General features: G+C 38.0%; 2 protein-coding genes across 9 annotated transcripts in view; both read left to right on the top strand.

Annotated features, from left to right (window-relative positions):
• LOC131434942 (small conductance calcium-activated potassium channel protein) overlaps positions 1-22,292 on the top strand; it is an 880,455-nt gene that overhangs the window by 127,196 nt on the left and 730,967 nt on the right. The window lies entirely within an intron of this gene.
• LOC131434948 (uncharacterized) lies at positions 4,445-6,205 on the top strand. The gene is made up of 2 exons (XM_058602283.1): positions 4,445-5,997; positions 6,069-6,205. The coding sequence occupies exons 1-2, from the start codon at positions 4,933-4,935 to the stop codon at positions 6,084-6,086; spliced, it is 1,083 nt and encodes a 360-aa protein (XP_058458266.1). The 5' UTR covers positions 4,445-4,932; the 3' UTR covers positions 6,087-6,205.

A 22,292-nucleotide genomic window follows, 5' to 3' on the forward strand; every position in this document is an offset into this window, starting at 1 on the left:
CTTTCCAAACGGCTGTCATAATTGTACAGGACACAATATACGTTGAAATTGCTATAAATCTCTTGTGGAAGAAGAATTAGTGAAATGATTGATGCTCTCCGCAAGGCAAAAAATGCTAGGCCGAATTGATAACCTTGCTGTAAAACATATATTTCTGCAGAGTCCGCATTGTTTTGGCTGCCTCATGAATTTTTAGATCAGTGTGCGCAGTTTTCTTCAGTTTTAGAAAAACATTGATATAAAATTCAAAACTTGCAAAAAAGTTGTGCAAGATTTATCTGTTTGAATTAAACGCAAAACTTTCAGACATGAGATTATTATCATAAAAGTTGCAGGAATACAGCGTTATATAGGCAATAAAACCAAAAATCAATCAGATAATTTGTATTCGGTTTTCATCTTGCGAAAAAAAATAAGCAGACCTGACATCACTTTTTAAAGATATTGAATGAAAGGTTAATTTCATCATAGTTACTCTCATAGTTATATATTACCGCTTGTGCAACTTGTTTTTGCAACTCCAGCACACAGACTTACCAAAATAATACCTACAGTGCGTATCACAAAAGTCGGGCCCGCTAAGATGAATGACTATTCTGTATTGTTGTTTAATTCAACTAGAAGATTGAAACTGATAAAAAACCAAAACGTAGAGAATTTCTTTCCGAAATATTAACATGTTAATATTTCCTGTTATTTAGATAATATATGTCATTACATTGGGTGAACCATTTTCTTTTCAACTCACTGTTACTATCGAGATTTTCGAGATTTTTCAGATTGAATTACACATTAGTTTGATCAAAATCGTCTGAGAATTTTAAAGAATGTTTGAATACACGTATTTTAAACACCATTCCGATGATTTTCATTAAAAAAAATAGACTGCTATTTTCACAGATATTTGTGTACAATCATCAAAACACGTTAATTTAAAGGCGCTTGAAAATTTCGGGCGTACGAAAACATGTTTCACCATAAAAATGCAGTTCGTTGTCATTTTTCATTTACAAAAACACAAAAGATTAATTCTACAATATGTAGCATTATCATTTTTTAATGTGCAGATTATTTCACAAGATCCATGTTTGTGTTGTGAGCAGTTGTACTGAAAATCAAATGTGAAACTTATTTATTAGAAATTATATAGTTTTTATGCTATTTTAAATTACATTAAATAAAATACATTTATTTTGTACATGATCTTATAACTATTTCAGAATTGTTTGTATCAGTTCACCACTTATATTCAATATCCTATAGTTGGCTATTGGTTGAACTCATGGAAGAGAAAACAGTCTAACATAAAATAAAATTTAAATTGGAACTCCAATGGACTTAATGAAATAATAAAGAAGTTTCATGTAAGGAACGTCACGACAAGCAAGAATGTCGCGAACTGGGACATTGGATAGTCTACTTTGGGTACGCAAGGAATTTATTAGTTGAGATCTGACATCACGAAACTCCACGCATGTCCAAACAACATGGTCAATATCGCGGTAACCTTCGCCGCAAGCACAATGATTAGTCTCGGAAAGTCCAATTCGAAGAAGATGTGCATCTAACGTTGTTTGTTAGGTTTTGTTAACGTCATTCCATTTCGTGTTTACATTACATAGTAGATTGCACAAGTTTCACTATTGTTTTTTTGCTGATGTTATTACAGCCTTTCTGATGGGATCGATGCAAGAGTTTTTGTATCAGTTGCACAATCGTTGTGAATAAATATTCGTAATAACGAATGAACTTGAAAGTATGTTGCACAACACAGATAAATTGCGCTTTTTCCATAACACAACAGTTACTAGTATAGTGATATAAACTAACTTGATAAATTGCACAATCAGTAGAAATATATAGGACAGCAATTTAACATGCTACTTGGGACGGGATTATAAGAATTTTGATTGAAATCTGAGACTGAGAAAATCGTTCGAACGATCTCTGAGAAAATCGTAAGCACTTTTTCCAATATTTTGCACATTTTATCTGGTTACTCTGGACCCGAAATTCGGATCTAGGATCCTAATAGCAGACTATGAGACCTATCATTTGAATTTAAGTTAATGAAAATAAGTCCATCTCAGAAAATCGAGTGAACACAGGAATCTTTCATTCACACTTACTTCAAATCGTTGTCGTTTTTGAAGACCTTCTCTGTTTTTCGAAGCGTTCCCTCCATAATCGCCCAGAATTTTTCTATTAAGCGAAGCTCTGGCGAGTTTCAGTTCAAAATCAACATCGTTGGTTTCGTACCACTCCATCACCGGTTTCGCGCAATGGTATGATGCCAGATCCCACCAAAACAGAGTGTCACACTCGTGGAGACGGACGAAGGTCAATAGGCACTTCATACATTTGGCCGCTGATGGTGCCAATCTTTATGTACGGCCTGATGAATTTAACTAACCCACTAATCTCATGGAAAATTATTGGCCTGTCTTATTCCGAAACATCCAGGTAGAACATGTTGACGAAAAACTCCATCCCAGGGATCTGCTTTGTGTCCACTTTAATGAATGTCTTGTCGTCTATTACCTAGCACGGGAGTTGGTCTTAATATTATGTTTGGACCTATAAACCTCTTCGTTACTATGAAAACACGAAGCACGGTTTGCTTCATGGCCTGTTGGATGTATCAGACGGACGAGTTGACCGTTTTGGCCTGCGTCCCGACAAAAAAGGTTGCGTTCGCATGGTTGCATTTCTTCGCTTTTGCTCCGCCACCTGCTCACCACGGGGTCATCTGGGTCTCATTGAACGATTTTATAACACCGGACATGGTCGTATTGTCAATTCTCAAACGATCCACCTATGGAACTAGCTTGGATTTCCCAAAACCTCCCACAACATTTTTTGTGGATGCACTTCTTGTTTGCAAGCCATAACTTGACAGATTGTAATGAAATGTTGCACACTCTAAACTAGTTTATAACTAAATTTCCCCTTCCAATTGTTTCTTCTCCCAATGAAAAGTCATACACAAACGAAAGTGTAGCTTATTTTTTAAATAAATTCCTTGACTGTGTCTCAAATAAAATTTATTATTTCTTGGGTCATTTATGCATAATTCTTACGTGAACAATCAACTGGCTGTGGTTTTCCGACTCGAAAATCTAACCCAGAAAATAATATTTTCGTCCAATAATTTTGTTTACGTTAGGTTTCCTTAACAGTTCGACGTTTCGACGTTTTGTCGCTAGACAATTGTTCTTTCAATATTTTAACCCTTTGACACGTCGATTCTTGTTTTGTGAACAAAACCAACGATATAATGCATTGAAGTTGAGCGGTCAAACATGAGCCGCAAACTGGAACAATTGCTGACATACATTTGGTATTCATAATTACATAACAAGTCACCTCACTCCACAGCCGTTTTTTTTTCTCGACTTCACCATTCACTGCAACATAATGTACCGTATATTCAATTGGATGGAAATCGTGCTTCCCACCCCGTCCGACGTCCCGCTAATGACATATCTGAGAGGTCGATACGGTCCTGTGTTTACTAACCGGATGTGCTTGTTCCCATTTCATATTTTCACGCGAAAACAAGTTCAAAAAAAGTAAGGATATGGGGGTGCATAACTTGTCGTAAATTGATGATAAATATTCATTCGAATAATTTACCGCGTTAGCAAACACACAAACGAAGGTGGCATCGTGGCAGAACCCGCTAGGTCAACTGCTTCGTGACAACAAGGGGAAAAATCGATTTCTAATGAAAAGAAAGAAATATTCAAATTTCCTATATGCTGATAATCCATTGAAGCCTTACAGTGTGTAACATAATCATCTCTGTTGTGATGGAAAACAGCAGAATTACAAGTGTGAATTCACCATTATCCTTGTTCGTTTACTTCAGTTTTTGTTTATCAACAAATTGTTTCATTTATCGAGATATATAGTCTAGCTTTCATTTGTGCATTGAGCATAGAACATGGCAAAATGTGTAGCGTTGCTAGTTAGTTAGCTAGTATGTTCGGGTCGCGACCTGCAACGATTCCTAGTGTCAGTGGGTTCGTAGCTGCAACCATTCAATGGTTCTGTACACTCTGAATCGGCTGCGAAGTCTGTAATACCAAGGCTTTTGCAAAATGACAATGTACCAAAAAAAATTTTTTTTATAAATCATCAAGTTCTTGCAAAGAGCGCATTTATTTTAAGGCAAATAATTATAGTTTTTTTATGTGAATACGTCGTAGTTTACTATGGGACGTCTTTTAAAAATTTGCGCTTTGGAAGAATAGGTAGAACCTTATCGTGAATGTCTCGAGTAATACTAAAGTCAATAACATATTTTTGCCTTTCTCTTTAGAAAGGTATTAGAATTGCTGGAAAAACCGACTTTCGAACGGAGCATCGGAGACCCATAGTATTATATACCATTCGACTCAGTTCGACGAGATCGGAAAATGTCTGTGTGTGTATGTATGTGTGTGTATGTGTATGTGTGTGTGCGCTTTTAGAAGATATTTGAACGCGCTCAATTTTCTCAGAGATGGTTGAACCGATTTTAACAAACTTAGACTCGTGTGAAAGCTACCATTGGGCCATTGATCAAGTTCAAAGATCAAATGGCTGTGACTTTCGGTTCCGGAGATATGACGTAACCGACAAAACGCGTTGTATTTTGTAGTATAATGTATAGTTCCGATGTAATGTAAATCATATTTAATACCAATCTTATGCAGTTAGGATTAGAGTGTAGGATGTAATGTTATGTTACCTGTTTGCAGTCAGCGTGTATGAAAAGCTGACCTTCCTAGCAACACTGTACCCCGGAAGTGGTGTTTACGAGGAAGTCAGAGAAAATTATTGTACAGTTAACCTCGATCGCGTACACACGTAAAATAAAGTCCGTGCGAAAACCACGTGTCCGTATTTAATTCTCTCTGCTACAACATCAGAAGTGGGATCGATAAAATGGCCAACCGGCTAACTAAAGACGAATTGATGGAATGGCTGCAAGAGCGGAACATCGAATTTCCAGCTTCGGCGACCGTCCGGCTTCTACGTACATTGTATGAGAGCCACATGCCTCGTGCAGAGATGGAGGAGGAGCAAGAAGATGACGGGGAACAGGAAGCCAGATTGGACGAGCAGATCCGGATTCTGGAAAAGAAAAAACAGCTCGCAGAGTTAAGAAGAGAGCTGGCAGTATGTGAAACTCAAGTTGTTCGACCGGCTGAATTCCAGGATGTGAAATGTGTGATACCGATGTTCACTGGCAGTGATTTGTGTGTTCCGGAAAAGTGGATTTCGGACTTCGAGAGGGCTTGTGATGCCGTTCGAGGAGATGGAGAATTCCGTCTGAAAAGTGTTCGGAGACTCATGGAACCGGGAACGGAGGCAGAATGGTTTCTGCGAGTTGACCGTTCACACTCATACGAAGAGTTCCGTGAACACTTCTTAGGATGTTTTGGACATCGACTTTCTATGTCAGAAGTTATCGATAAGCTACGGAGAACCACTTTCAGCACCTGCAAAACAACTGTAGTGGGCTACATTCTTAGAATGCAAGAGATCGCTTCATGTGCCGATATTGATGAAGCGCTTACAGTCCAAATGATAGTCGACGGATTTCAGGATCGTACCGCTGATATTTCGGTTTTGTATCCAGCAACCAACTTGATGCAGCTTATGCATTTAGCAAGACGATACGCCCAGCTCCGAGAATTACGACCCAGCTCCGCTCGTATTACTTCAACGTGTTCATCGAAGAAACCAAAGCCTAAAGACGATTCCGAATTAGGACTTCGGTATTATAACTGTTCGGGTGAAGGACACATCTCCGCTCGCTGTCCAGAACCTCGACGAGAGCGAGGATCCTGCTTCCGGTGTGGATCTCAGCAACACGTCATCAGGAATTGCCCTCGTCCCGCGCCACAAAATAAAAACAAAGTGGCACTCGTCGACGACTTCCGTCAGAACTGCCAGCCTGATGCTATCGGGGAACAACTGGGCGGCGAAATCGCCGAAATTAATCGGGTAAGTGTCACTTTCTTATCTGGGGGGAAAGTACATCCGTTAATTCTCGTCTCGCTTTTCGACACTGGCAGTCCGATCAATCTGGCTAAACGTTCGGTTATCCCGCATATTTTTACGCTGAAGGAAGAGAAATATAGTGGATTCCGAAGTGTGGGGAACTTTCCGCTCTGCGCTTACGGCATCGTTTCGGGTCGTGTTACTTACGCCATCCAATTTGAAATACTGGATTTTTTCATTGTCCCTGATCATTTTATTACCTACCCCCTACTACTAGGGAGAACCTTTTTGAAAGCCTTTGGAATTGCTTTATTTAACAAACGAGTTCACAAACCAACAGTTGAATTGAAGAATAAAAATCAAATTCGAATTTCCGACAGTTTATTGCATTGTATGTTTGATTTATCGCAACCGAATTCCGAAAGAATTAATGACGACTGCCCCAGGTGTTCTAATTTCCCCCCGGAGGCGCTGACTGAGCCAGCAGCTTATGCATTGCCAGATATTTACGCTATCGAGCTAGGTGATGAATTAGTTATTAATCATCAATTAGGAAGTGATCATAAGAAGCACCTTCTAACTACTATTAAGAAAAATTACTTAGACACACCATGCATTCCGGAAACAAAACACGCTTACGAAATGAGACTGAAGTTAACTTCCGATATTCCGATCAGCTTTGGACCCAGGCGGCTATCATACAGCGACAGAGTCGAAGTAGACCGAATAGTTGATGAACTGTTGGCCGCCGGCACTATACGACCAAGTAATTCTCCGTATTCGTTTCCGATTGTACTTCAAACTAAGAAATCAGGGGAGCGACGAATGTGTGTAGATTATCGAGCCTTGAACAAGATTACTGTGCGTGACAGCTATCCGATTCCGCTTATCGACGATTGCTTAGAACGGGTTGAGGGGAAAAAATACTTTTCGGTTTTGGATCTGAAGAATGGTTTTCACCAAGTGAATATGAGTCCGGAGTCAGTTCCGTACACAGCATTTGTTACTCCCGGTGGGCAATACGAATATGTAAAAATGCCTTTTGGATTACGAAATGCCCCAGCAGTCTTCCAGAGATTTCTCAATATGGTACTTGATGAATTCATTAGAGAGGGTTCCACTGTAGTCTATATGGATGACGTAACGATAGCTACCAACACCATCTCGGAACATTTCGATCTTCTGGGACGCGTCCTCAGAAGATTAGCAGAATTCCGCTTAGAAATAAAAATGGAAAAGTGCCAGTTTTGCTTCACTGAAATTGAGCTTTTAGGATTTACAGTGAATAACCAGGGAGTGAGACCAAATAATTCACATTTGGAGGTTATGAGGAATTTGCCATTTCCGTCGGATGTCAAGCAGTTAAGCAAATGTCTTGGGCTATTTTCGTACTTCCGCCGATTTGTTCCGTCATTTTCAACCATTGCAATTCCGCTACGCGCTCTTACGAACCCCGGAGTCAAGTTTACTTTTGATGAAAAGTGCAAGGAAGCATTCGAAAATCTACGTAATAAGCTGGTCTCTTCCCCTGTGCTGGCCCTGTACAATCCGAATCGTGACACAGAGTTGCACTGCGATGCGAGTAGTGAAGGTTTTGGTGGCATATTGATGCAAAGACAGGACGATCTTAAGTTCCACCCCGTTGGATATTTCTCTGAGAGGGCAACTACCGCCGAATCTCGCTATCATAGCTTCGAGCTCGAAACCTTAGCAATTATATACTCATTTCGGAAGTTCCGAATCTACTTGGAAGGTATTCCGTTCCGCATCGTGACAGATTGTAATTCGCTTACGATGACTTTGAATAAGAAGAGCATTAATGGTAGGATTGCTCGATGGGCTTTAGAGTTAGAAAACTATCATTACAGTATACAGCATCGCCATGGCAGGTTCATGAATCATGTCGATGCTCTCAGTCGCCTCCCTTCCATCGCTGATCCAACTATTTCCGCCATTAATCCCGATGACATCGACTTCCAACTGCAAGTTGCACAGAGCCGTGATGCAACGATTGTTAGACTCCGAGAAGATTTGGAAAGGGGACCAGTTAAGAAATTCTCGTTAGATGATGGGTTGGTATACCGATGCACTCCAGGGGGTACTACGCTGTTTTACGTCACTAGTAGAATGGAAAATAGCATCATCCGTGACACGCATGAGAAATTGTGTCATATGGGCGTTACAAAGACGATGAATCAGCTGAGTGTGCACTACTGGTTTCCGAAAATGAAGGAGAAGGTCGAGAATTACGTTAAGAATTGTATCCGTTGCCTTATGTATTCCGATCCTCATTCCGGCAGTGGACGATGTTTGTATAATATTCCGAAGAGACCAATTCCGTTTGATACGATTCACGTTGACCATTTTGGGCCGCTTCCGTCGATTGTTTCAAAGAGAAAACACATCTTCGTCGTTGTTGACGCTTTTACGAAATATGTTAAACTGTATGCAGTGAACTCTACGAGCACAAAGGAGGTCATCGCTTGCCTTGACAAATATTTCGGATGCTACAGTCGACCTAGGAGGATAATAAGCGACCGAGGGTCATGTTTTACATCGTTGGAGTTTGGTGCTTACCTATTGGAAAACAACGTGGAACATGTCAAAGTCGCGACAGCGTCCGCTCAGGCGAATGGACAGGTTGAGCGTGTCAACAGAGTCGTAAAGTCTATGTTAGGAAAGCTTTCCGAACCGGTGCAACATTCCGATTGGGCGAAACTGCTAGTCAAAGTTGAATTTGCTATTAATAACTCCGTTCATTCAAGTACTAAGGAGACGCCATCGATTCTTCTGTTCGGGGTCAGTCAACGAGGACGAGAGGTTGATAATCTGTCTGAATACCTGGAGGACAGGACCAATTCCGCTGGTGTTCGGGATTTAACTGTGATACGTGATTCTGCCTTGCGTCACATTGAAGAATCTCAGAATAAGAACTCATTATTATTTGATAAAAAGCATAGGACCCCTAACACTTTCTCTGTAGGGGATTACGTTGTTATTCGAAACGTAGATACTACTGGTACGAATAAGAAATTTGTTCCCAAATATCGGGGTCCGTATCGCATCCATAAGACACTCCCCAATGATCGCTATGTGATTAGGGACATAGAAAATTGTCAGATATCTCAACTTCCTTACGATGGGATTGTAGAGGCTGCCAGGATAAAGTCTTGGGTTGATGACGGATGTACTGACATTAGAGAGTGACACTTACTACGCGGAAGGGATGTGGTCATGTTTACTAACCCCGAGTAAGACGCGGGTAATCGTCTATTACTAACATTGTCAATGATCGAGACGCTCAGAAGTCAGGAATGGCCGAGTTGTATTATAATGTATAGTTCCGATGTAATGTAAATCATATTTAATACCAATCTTATGCAGTTAGGATTAGAGTGTAGGATGTAATGTTATGTTACCTGTTTGCAGTCAGCGTGTATGAAAAGCTGACCTTCCTAGCAACACTGTACCCCGGAAGTGGTGTTTACGAGGAAGTCAGAGAAAATTATTGTACAGTTAACCTCGATCGCGTACACACGTAAAATAAAGTCCGTGCGAAAACCACGTGTCCGTATTTAATTCTCTCTGCTACAATTTATACGTTTAAACGCGCTCAATTTTCTCAGAGATGGCTGAACCGATTTTAACAAACTTTTTCTTCATGCTATCGGATATTTATTCAGCCATTTATGGTAAAATTTTCAACAGTGTGCGATAACCATAAATAACTCACAAAAAAGGCGGTTGGGTAATGTCAGAGACATAACTGGATGTCGTGAATACGAAAAAAACTGACATGTTCCTTCACACTTCCGAATATCAGCTAGTTGATCAATTGTATGAATTATGCAAGCATTCCCCTTTTCCAAATTTTTCGCAAAAACAAAGAAGGCTTCACTTGATCTTCATTACTGTGAATTTCACACAGCGAAAAGTGCAAATATCAAATCAAACAGTTCTAGATTTGCACTAATTTGCGAACAACAAACAACACACACTAATTTGCGAACAAGAAATCCTAATAGTTCCTTAGAAAACTTTTTGAGCCATTAGAACGGCTGATTTTGTGTAATGCTCTCCACCGTTGCTTTTTCACCAATGCAAATGACTGGCAACTGTGACGTAATCGCTCTTATCGGAAGCGAAACTAGCTTTGCAAACGACACAAAATACATCTGCTCGCAGTGGCAATAGAATCCAAACTGATCCAATTTTTGTTGAGAGGCTTGTTTTCACCTGATTTCGTTTGTAGCTTTTTCAGTAATGGGCGGTCCTAACGGCTATAAAAATAGCCGCATACAGAATTTTAATGTCGATTATTTCATTTCGGATTTGCATTTCATTGAAAGAAACTATCCGGATGCTGTACGGGATTCATTCCTGCCTTTCAGAAGGACCAAATTGTGGAACTCACTACGACATTAAGCACTGTTCGGAACATTTTCTCGAACGATTTGTTGTACAGCAGCAGATATTTTGTTCTCTTCCTCAGAACGCGTTCTGATTGGCTGGTGTTGACATGGGTCAAATGAGACAGGTTTTTCAATAGTGTACTATTGTAATACTTCAATGCTTTTGCTATACATGTTTAAGTTGAAAAATTTCGATTCTATTGGTAGTTAGATTATATAAATCCTTTCACAGATCACTGAGCTATGAGCTTTAAAAATTCGAGAAAGGCAAACGCGCCTTATGAATTATCCTCTTTGATACTCGTTTATACCAAACATTTCAGAAAAGTTTAATTTTGAATTTTTTGAGATCATGTCACACAACTGATTATTTTATCATAAAATTGTGATTATATTTCCGATGGCATGTAGCAAAAATTATGTTGTTTCGTTAGACACAACAAGAGATATTCACGATCAAAAACATATCACTCTCTCAGAGGGTAAATTTTGAAAAGGCACCCCATAGTAAAGTAAGTCGTATTCACGACAATTTTGTTTTCAAATTTTGGTAAACAATGAGAAAATCACGCTTGCTTACCTTGCTCGCAATCGGATGACAGTTTCGAGGTAGTCAGGCACATATCAATCTCGATGTTCAACTGTAACTTCAAGCGAAACTAGATGTCTTGGTGAGGGCCTTCCACAAACAGCTGTCAAAATCGTGCTCTCATTCGCCTCTCGGACGTCTAAATTCTAAACCTAATTTTAGGTTCAGAATTAAATAATGTATATTATATGTATTATTTAATTCTGAATACAATATATATTGTGAATTTCTTATCTGGATTCTGGCACTAAATGTTAGATCTGAATTTTGAACTGACTTCTGAACAAATTCAAAATTTAATTTCTTCAGTTTCAGAACTTAATTTCTAAATCCAGTTTCAGAATTCATTTCCTGAATTCGGAACCTGCATGCTGGAACTACATCCCAAGCATGGAGTTGTTCTATAACTAAATTTAGAGTCCGAGTTCTGAAAATAAGTTCACATCCTTGATTCTAGAACTAAAATTATGACCAGACTTCTTGATCTGCACTCAGAACCCGAATTTTACAACTGAATTTTGAACCTGTCCCTGATTTCGAGTTTAGTTCTTGAATGCAATTCTAGAATTACTCACCCAGAATATTAATCTGGTGTAGATAAACGATGGCAAAAAATACTCAACAATTATAAACATTGGATAAATACCGCAAATCGTTTCTTTTTTTCTCATAAATACGTATACTTCATAAGGCAATATACATTAGGTTTTCTTCGTCGTGGCATCCAGCATACATCGAACGATTAACAGCTTAAAAAACTATTTTCGTACATCCTATAACTATTTCAGGTTTGTTTGTAACAGTAAACTGAGGTCTTTTTAACGTCTATAGGTATTTTTTTAGCGTACCAGGTAAAAAACCTTCCAAAAATGCCGCGTAACTTATGAAACCCGCGTAAAAAACGTGTAACTTCGGAAATACTCGTAAAAACGCATAAAAAATACGCATAGAAAGAGACCTCAGTGTACATCACTTTTATTCATAGCAAGATAGCTGGTTGGTTGAGCTCATGGAAGAGAAATCGGTTCTTTTTAGAAATATATAAATATTCCCAAATTATTAAGCGAAGTTTATCTCCACTGAGTATCTGAATCTGAAAAAAACAATATTTTATCTATGTTGTTATATTTAATTATTCAATTTCATTTAATTGGTTGATTATATGATAGAATATGATTGTTATCAATGAGTCATACTTAAGTATAGATGCACCGTTACAATTCTTAAAGCGAACCAAAGAAAGTTGTAAAATTCAAAGTATGTCAGTTTTGTTCGTATTCATGTCCTCCAGTTATATCAGTGACATTATCCACCCGCCTTTTTATCCGCCACGGAATGACTGAAATTAGCTCTGCGACTAATTCGTTTTACTGTTTTTGAATTAGTTGTTTTTAACAGCAAAACTGTCAACATAACTAATAAGTTAGTTAAAATTCAAAATTTATTTTGATGAAAAAGTCTTCTGTTTTTAGAGAACGTGATTAGTTAGCAAATATTCTGGACACAAACCACCAAACTTTCAATTTAACACGAAATTGTCATTACCAACTAATTTTGTGGTTGAAATCATAAAAATTAACGCTGTCTAACTGTCACCATAACTACTTAAAGACAGCACAAAGAAAGTAAAAATGAAATTGGTGTTATTAACTAGTTTATTAGTCAAAAACTCATGAGAAGTGTCAAAGCAAAACAATTCATTAAAAAGATAAACAGGATAGTCTAGTTGAAACTGCTTGCTTATTACATTGATGTTATTTCAAAATATACATATTTAAATTTTTAAACCGATATCTAAAAATGCCGTAAACTCTTAGTAAAGTTTTTTTGTGCAGAATTTGTACACATTTTTTTTTCATAAATACGTTTATTTCTTAAGGCAATTTACATAAGTTTTTCTTCGCCGTAGCATCACTTTTACATAATATTCTTATCCTAATTTAATTCTAACATAGTTCAACGTTTTGCATTTATTAAAACATATTCTCTTATTACTTAAATATCATCTTAGGTAACTCGTCATTAATTATGAAATCTACTCGGAAATATTATTTGAACCAAACGATTAACTTCTATAAATTATAAAATAAGCTGTTATTTTCAGACATTTTGTTAATAATTTCATAAACTGTTTCGAGTTTGTTTGTATCATTACATTATTTTTATTCTAATTTAGCTATTGGTTGAACTCATGGACGCAGCTGGGATCAGAACTAAGTCTTGAAAGGGGCCTTTATTAAATTGAAACTCCAGTTTTCTTTATGAAATGATAAATAAGTTTCATGTATGAAAGGTCACGACAAGCAAGAATGTCTCGAACTGGGATATTGGATAGTCTACCTTGGGTACGCAAAGAATTTATTAGTTGAGATCTGACATCACGATACTCCACGCATGTCCAAACGACATGATCAATATCTCGATAACCTTCGCCACAAGCACAATGATTAGTCTCAGAGAGCCCAATTCGAAGGAGATGTGCATCTAACGTGTAGTGATTGGACATGAGTCTGGACATCACACGAATGAAATCTCTACTCACATCCAGTCCCCTGAACCATGCCTTTGTCGATATTTTCGGAATAATTGAGTGCATCCACCGACCCAGATCATCTTTATCCCAAGAAGCTTGCCAGCTGGCAAGTGTTCTTTGGCGAGACGAGCTATAGAATTCGTTGAAAGCAATTGGTCTCTCATAAATTTCACCCTCAATAGCACCACGTTTGGCTAAAATATCGGCTCTTTCATTGCCAGGAATGGAGCAATGAGCCGGGACCCAGACTATAGTGATTAGATAATTATTGTTCAATATGTCGTTCAGGCACTGTTTTATTTTGCCCAGGAAAAACGGTTCAGTCTTGCCAGTCATGTTTGAGCGAATGGCTTCAATTGCACTCAGACTATCTGTGAAGAGGAAATAATGGTTTGGAATTAATGTGACGATTACACTCAAACTATAATGAACTGCTGCTAGCTCTGCTATATAAACAGATGCAGGTTCTTGAAGCCTAAATGAGGCCGAAACATTATTGTTGAACATACCAAACCCTGTCGCTTCTTCAATTCGCGATCCGTCCGTGTAAAACATTTTCTCAGAGTCAATATGCCTGAACTTACTTGAAAATATTTTTGGGATTTCCGTCGAACGTAGATGATCCGGGATTCCACGCACTTCGCGCTGCATGGATGTATCGAAAAATAAAGTTGAGTCAGGGACATTTAGGAGGCTGACACGGATAGGAATATATCTTGAAGGGTTGATTTCCTGTGACATATGGTTAAAATATACTGTCATGAATTTTGTTTGAGATCGAAGCTCGACTAGTCGTTCGAAATTATTAATTACCATGGGATTCAGCACCTCACATCTTATTAGCAGGCGTGATGAAAGCTCCCAAAATCGATCTTTTAATGGAAGAACTCCCGCCAGAACTTCAAGACTCATTGTATGTGTCGAATGCATGCACCCTAAAGCAATTCGCAAACAACGATACTGAATTCGCTCCAGTTTGATAATATGAGAGTTTGCAGCGGAACGAAAGCAAACGCATCCATATTCCATCACTGAAAGTATCGTTGTCTGATACAATTTTATTAGATCTTCCGGATGAGCACCCCACCAAGATCCTGTTATTGTTCGAAGAAAATTTACTCTTTGTTGGCATTTTGTTATCAGAAACCTAATGTGTCCTCCCCACGTGCATTTGGAATCGAACCACACCCCGAGGTATTTAAAAGTTAAAACCTGTTGGATCATTCTTCCCATCATATGGAGCTGAAGCTGCGCGGGATCATGCTTTCTTGTAAAGACGACTAACTCTGTTTTCTCCGCAGAGAATTCGATACCAAGATGAACAGCCCAATCGGACAAGTTATCTAAGGTATCTTGCAATGGTTTATGCAGATCAATAGCTTTGGGTCCAGTAACTGAAACCACGCCATCATCTGCCAATTGTCTTAGTGTACATGGGGTTACTAGACAGCTGTCAATGTCATTTACGTAAAAATTATAGAGGAGCGGACTGAGGCATGAGCCTTGCGGGAGACCCATGTAACTATTTCTGAGTGTTGCCAAATCGCCATGTGAAAAATGCATGTGTTTCTCTGACAAAAGGTTGTGCAAATAATTATTTATAACCGCTGGGAGTCCATTTTGGTGAAGCTTGTCTGAAAGAACATCAATGGAAACTGAATCAAATGCTCCTTTAATGTCTAAAAATACAGATGCCATTTGTTGCTTTTGAGCGAAGGCAATTTGGATGTCAGACGAAAGTAATGCAAGGCAATCATTCGTCCCTTTATTTCTACGGAAGCCAAACTGAGTATCTGACAACAAACCGTTCGTCTCGACCCAAGTGTCGAGACGTCGTAGAATATTTTTTTCGAACAATTTTCTGATGCAGGACAACATCGCAATGGGTCTATATGAGTTGTGATTGGAAGCTGGTTTCCCCGGTTTTTGAATGGCGATAACTTTCACTTGTCTCCAGTCAGGTGGAACAATATTTTGCTCAAGAAACTTGTTGAACAATTCCAACAAACGTCTTTTTGCGAGGTTGGGCAGATTCTTCACCAAGTTGAATTTAATTCTGTCCAACCCTGGAGCGTTATTGCTACAAGACAAGAGTGCTATAGAAAATTCCATCATTGAAAATGGGTTATTAATAAAACCATTATTTGGAGGAGATTCCCGTATAATGCTCTGCGTAGGAACAGAATCTGGGCAAACTTTCCTAGCAAAGTCAAATATCCATCGGTTCGAGTATTCATCACTCTCATTGCCCACGTTACGATTCCTAATTCGTCTGGCCGTGTTCCAAAGAGTGCTCATTGAGGTATCTCTTGACAAACCTTCGACAAAATGTCTCCAATAGCTACATTTTTTGGCTCGAAGTATGCTCTTGTACTTGGTTTCTAAAACCATAAGTTTTTCAAAATTCTGAGGAGTTCCTCCTCCCCGTTTTAGAAACGTCTTGCAAGCTTTTTGTTTTGCGAGTTTAGCCTCTGAGCACTCTTTGTCCCACCAGGGGTTGGGAGGCCTTCTGTTAGTCGTTGGCCCAGGAAAGCGTTTAGTTTGGGATTGTTCTGCTGCCTCCAGAATCGAACAAATGAGGAAGTCATATTCTTCAAGTGGAGGGAGCTCTTCCATTGAATTCAAAATACTAGAGATACTACTTTGGTATTTAATCCAGTCGATATTTTTTGTCAAATCATATGGAATACTAGCGGAAGTAGCAATGCAATTGCTACTGCTAATTGAGATGATGATTGGTAAATGATCGCTACCGTGTAAATCAGGCAGTATTTTCCAGGTGCAATCTAGTCGAATTGATGTTGAGCAAAGAGATAGATCTAATGCACTTGGGCGTGCCGGAGGTCTTGGGATCCGTGTCATGCTACCCATATTTAATACCGTCATGCTAAAATTGTCACAAATGTTTTGTATTAAAGATGCTATCATCTTTGCTATCATTGTAAACGGAACCCCACATAATACCGTGCGAATTTAAATCCCCCAGAATCAATCGTGGTGCAGGAAGGGCTTCAACCATTTCATTAAGCTGTTGCTGTCCAACTTGTGCTTTTGGAGGAATATAAACCGAAGCTATGCAAATATCTTTGCCTTTAATGTTTATTTGGCAAGCAACAACTTCTATACTAGAAGTTGAAGGGATGTTTAATCTATAAAAGGAATAGCATTTCTTAATTCCCAAAAGCACTCCACCATACGGAGAGTCTCTATCGAGACGTATAATGTTAAAATCATTAAAATTTAAAGCTATGTTTGAAGTAAGCCATGTTTCGCATAAAGCAAATACATCACATTTTTGACTATGCAATAATATTTTAAATGAATCAAGTTTTGGCATGATGCTTCGACAATTCCACTGCAGGACAGTGATTGTATCATTTGCGACGGGTGATAAATTATCCATCAAAAGATACAAAACCTGAGACAATTGGCCATTGAGCTGATAACTGCTTCAAAAAGGTTCTAGCTATTGGAAGGAATGCCATTATGAGGGTCTTTAAGGGTTCAGATATATTGAATGCTGAGAAAATCCATTCAACAATTTCCGAAAACTTCAGTAATCCTGTTGGTGGCTGTGAAATGGAGCCCACTGGATTATTATCTTTTTCTGTACTAGATCCTGGATTGGTTTGTGAATTTGACAAACCAGGAGGCACAGTCTTTGGTTTTGACTTTTTTTGTTTAACACGGGGATCTTTTTTTGAAGATGAAATTTTAGGTGTCTTTTTTGGTAATTTGGAGGAAGACTTCTTTCTCTTAACTGACCCTTGGGTAGTGATAAACGAATTACCTTCACTATTTTCGTCAGAGTCAGAGTCCTCTGGTTCCTCTAGATTTGAAAACCCGTTTTCGGTTTCCAAAGGGGGGACATCAATGACCGTTTTAAGCATTTCTGCATATGTGCGCTTAGACCGTGCTTTTAAAGAAAGCTTAATTTTGTCTTTGTGCACTTTAAATGCAGTGCATACTGAAATATCATCATGAGGACTATTCCCACAATAAATACATTTTTCAATTTCCTTGTTGCAATCATTATCTTTATGAGGCCCTTCACACTTAATACATTTTGGTTTATTACTACAGTAAGTAGCTGTGTGGCCGAATTTTTTGCAGTTCGTACAATTCATTACATTTGGAACAAAAAGCCGAACAGGGAGGCGAATTTTATCGACATAGACATGGGACGGCAACGCAGACCCGGCAAATGTCACTCGAAACGAGTCTGATGGGCGATAAACTTTCTTTCCCTCTTCATGAACTACTGAGTACAGTTGTTTGCACTCCAGTATTTTCACACCCTCAAGCATAGAGTTCTTGAAACGACCAACACCATGCTTGAGTAAATCATCTACCGAAAGACTCGCTTCGGTAACAACACCGTCAATTTCGACATCTTTGGAGGGTATGTAAACTTTATACTCTTTAATGAAATGTTCCGAAGAGACAATATCATTCGCGTGTTTCAAATTATTTACCACAACACGAATTTTATCGTTATTTACTTTTATGATCTCTTTGATTGAAGAGTATCGTGATGTCAAACCTTTATTAATTTGAAAAATGTTTAATGGCTTTGATATACGTCTAAAAAAGACTATCCAAGGCCCAGAAGAGCTCTCCTGATATTTTTTCGTTCGTGGGGGTATCGGATTCATGCTAGGATTTACGTCCATGGATTCATCCATTACATTAAAATTTTTTACTAAACTTTAAAATAAAATTTGAAACCAACACTACACAGTACTCAATCAAAAGGAAAAGAAAAAACTTCTACCTTGAAATTGTTGTCTATCTCCGTTGCACTGCCGTGTAGATCCTCGTTGCTCTAGATGTTCTTGTTGGATGTATCTGGACGTTGATACAATGCTGAAGCTCACTGTAGCGATAGAATATGATGTGATGCTACTGCTACCTGACATCCAGCACCACTCGAATTCCGATTTGCTTTCGTCTTCGCCAGCTGTAACCAGCGCAGGTCACCGGTGTATACCTGCGTGTTGTATGGCAGTGGAAAGACCGAGTTGTCTTGTCTCCTTCTTCCTAGTGCTCCGCACCGATATGCTTCTGCACCGAAGTGCCTTCGCACCGGTGTGCCTTTGCACTCTCCTGCTTCTATGTGCCTTTGCACTCTTCCTCTTCGATGTGTCTTTGCACTCTCCTGCTCAGCACTTGTGGCTGTATATTGCGGCCTGGGTAGAGTTTGGGAAACGCCCTTTGTTGTTTCCTTCACCAGCTTGGTCCAGCACTAGGGCTCTCTTATGCAGCACGACTATACGTTTTAACGGCTGCTGCCAACAGGTCTCTACCTGTAGTTCAACCGTTGTCGTATTTAACGCGTGTAAACCAACCAGCGTTATTAAACTGTACGCTTCTATACACAACCTTCTCGGTTGAACGGCTATTACTGAATATTTTGTACACATTTGATATGAATGTAATTAACAATGTTTTTCATGTGGAACAGTGTAGTGTGTTTCGTGAACTGCACTCTAATTGTCAAACGAAATTCGTTGTATCTTCCAAAATGATAATATTGCAGCTGGTTATGGTTTTGTTCAGCAGAAAGCTGCATCGAAACAACAAGAAAGGTGAGTTTGTTTCTGTTCATAACATAGCCTCGGATCTAGAAAATAAGATCCAAAAAGTTTGCTTAGAATACTCGTAGTGGGCGGTTGCTTTTCTCTATAGCTCCTTGTTGTTTTCGCTCGGGCTACGCCGTCCGGAGTACTATTTGTATTCGGTTTTTGCTTTCGAAGTGCAAAAAGTTTTCAATGAGATAGTCACTGTCGCACAATTAATTTTAAATAAAAATAGTTACGCTGATAGCAGATTGCCTGAATTTCATTTTCATTTATGTCTTTTTTCGTAAATACTAATATATTTCAATATTTTAATTTAGCTAATTAATATATATTAATATGTAGAAATATTATATCATATATATTATTTTTACTAAAATCAACTGTCGACATAAGTTCAAATAAAAAATAAATTATTGATAACAAAAACGACTTTAGTTACATTAAACATTTTTAACTAGTTGTAATCTACCGAAATACCGAAATCAATAAATATTATTGCGAAAAATAACTAATAATATCGATTGAAATCAACAGAAATATTTTTGAATTTAGGAACACCTTCTGTTAAACCCGGGTTGACGGTTCAATGCATAGGGCACTAGTCTTACATACCAGTTGTCGTACGTTCGAGCCCCGACCTGGAAGGATTCATAGTGTCAGTAGAATCGTAGCACCAGCCATGCAATGGTTCTGTACACTCTGAATCGGCTGCCAAGTCTGTAATACTGGTCTGGCTTTGCTTTTCTGTTGAATTCAACCATTAGTATTTGTTGAAAACAATATTTTATTTTGCAAAGTCAACTAAAAAATTAGTTAAATGAAAAGAGTGTAATCAATGACAGCACGTTGAATTGGTGAATTAAACTAAAAAAATTGCCATTTCAAGTATGGTTCTAGCATTTTTAAAGGAATAAGAGTTAACAAATGCAAATTAGCCATATATTAAGAATTTTTTAGTGGTCCTACAAACTAACTAAAATCAGTAAATCAACTTTTTTTTCGCTAAAATGCTGATTTCGGTCTTTGCGTGCGTATATTCACGATAGAAATTAAGCCGCATTCATAAGAGAAAGCCTCAAAGTTGTGAATAAAATATAAGATATTTGTACCACAGAATTCATCCGAGTAAATTTATGCTGATCGTAAAGCAGGTTTTAAAACTTTCTTGAATATTGAATTTTGGTTCATTGATGAAATTTATAGTTTTAAATTAGAGATTTATGATGTAACACTACTGCTCTGATTAGAATAAATATTAGTTATATTAAAATTATTACTTGGAATAACTTTACAGAACGATAGAATAATGTGTGCTCGTCTTCATGGCGTTTGTAAAAAAAAATTGTGGAGCGAATATTTTTGATTTCGCCTCGGGCCCCACTACGGGCTCTGATTAGAATTAATCAGAAAACGGAACAGGAATGTACCAACAGAGCAATTCCAGGAATGAGTAGACGAAAAAGTGACATAATCAGAATCGACCTTCTCCGATTTGGAAAGAAACTTTGCACATGACTTCAGTATGCAAACCATAAGTTTTGAACCGATGGAGAGGTCAATCCGACTCACGACTGATTTTTAAAAGGGCGTATGTATTTTTGCATTTCACAAAAATTTCCTTTTTCAAATCGTTGTAACTCGGAAACCGTTAATTGTACAAGAATGGCGTTCAGGAAGAAGTTGTAGGGAAACGATTGGGCACTCTAAAAAAAACCTGTTTTAATCCACCCAGTGGTGTAATGCTGCCTTTCTCATGTATAATATTGTGATATTCTATTCAAAAAATTTTTCTTCGATTCTCGAAAGAAACCAAGAGATTGTTTGTGCATTAACTAGTATAACATACAGAATTAAACAGTGCTTTGATTGTGTAGGCGAAAAGAAAGAAGTGGGTTCACTATTATATGCACTTCCGGCACCGGAACCCGAGAACCGGTATAATCAAAGTCGGTTCGTACGGCCATCAACTAACATGACATACAAACTCTACTAGTTTTAATTCAAATTTTGAAGATTTTATAGAATTTTGTCATCGCACTTTAAATGACGGTTTAAATGTTTGTTCTATCCGAAAATATGCAGTAATTTTTGGTAGGACCATAAGACCTTTCAATTGACCCTAAAATTGGGAATAACAATTCAGAGTCCAGTTTATAACATTTTGTACGGTTTGTACACACTTTACCCTATAACTCCGGAGCCGGAAGTCGAATCCGGATAAAATTCAGGAATTCCGTATGGGACCAAGATACCTTTCATTTGAATCTAAGTTAGTGGAAATCGGTCAAACCATCGCTGAGAAAAGTGAGTGAGATCCATTTTGGTATATATGACCACTATTTCCGGTACTTCCGGAATCGGATACCGGGAACCAGGGTAGCCGGAATCGGTTTGAAAATGACTATCGATTTGTGTAGTTTTGAGACCAGTTTAGAAGCATTACAAAACCGACACCGTATGGGACCACGAGACCTTTCATTTGAATCTAAGTTTGTCAAAATCGGTTCAGCCATCTCCGAGAAAACCTAGTGAAATTATTTGACACATACACACACATACATACACACACACACAAACATTGCTTAGCTCGATGAACTGAGTCGAATGGTATGTGACACTTGGCCCTCCGGGCCAATTTTCTATAGTCGGTTTTTCAAGTGATTGCATAACCTTTCTATATGAGAAAGGCAAAAATATACTGAAAAAATTTTTTGATTTTTTTTCTCAATAATTACAAAATAATCCGAAAAAGTTTAATAAAAATAATCAGGGTTTTAATATTTTTTTGATAACTTTTTATTTTAAAGCTCTTATTAAAACCTACAGATTGATGGTTATCCCATCCGTGCCTTTTGAAAAATGAAGAAGTTACAGCTAAAACAATTTACAGATATATTCGAAATTTCAAGTTCTCGTTGAAAGATAGTCATTTAAACCAGGGGTGGAAATAAGCAACGTTTTTGATTCACAGTAAATAAAAATAGTTAGTATTATTATTTCATATCACATATTGATTGTAGATATTATAATGAATTCTGCAACGAATGATTATTTGGTAAGATAAATTTTGATTTTACTTAGAGTTTATAAGTGTCTTCATCGTTATCAGTATCAACATTTCAACAAAGTTCAATTCGTTTTAACGCTACTCTGTGTTCATTGAATAGGTTTAAAGTTCAAAT

This window comes from Malaya genurostris, chromosome 3 (genome assembly GCF_030247185.1).
Source record: "Malaya genurostris strain Urasoe2022 chromosome 3, Malgen_1.1, whole genome shotgun sequence".
Classification (NCBI taxonomy): domain Eukaryota; kingdom Metazoa; phylum Arthropoda; class Insecta; order Diptera; family Culicidae; genus Malaya; species Malaya genurostris.

Bases quoted from the DNA above. Each gene is read 5' to 3' on its own strand.
- LOC131434948 (XM_058602283.1), top strand. From the start codon at position 4,933: ATGGCCAACCGGCTAACTAAAGACGAATTGATGGAATGGCTGCAAGAG.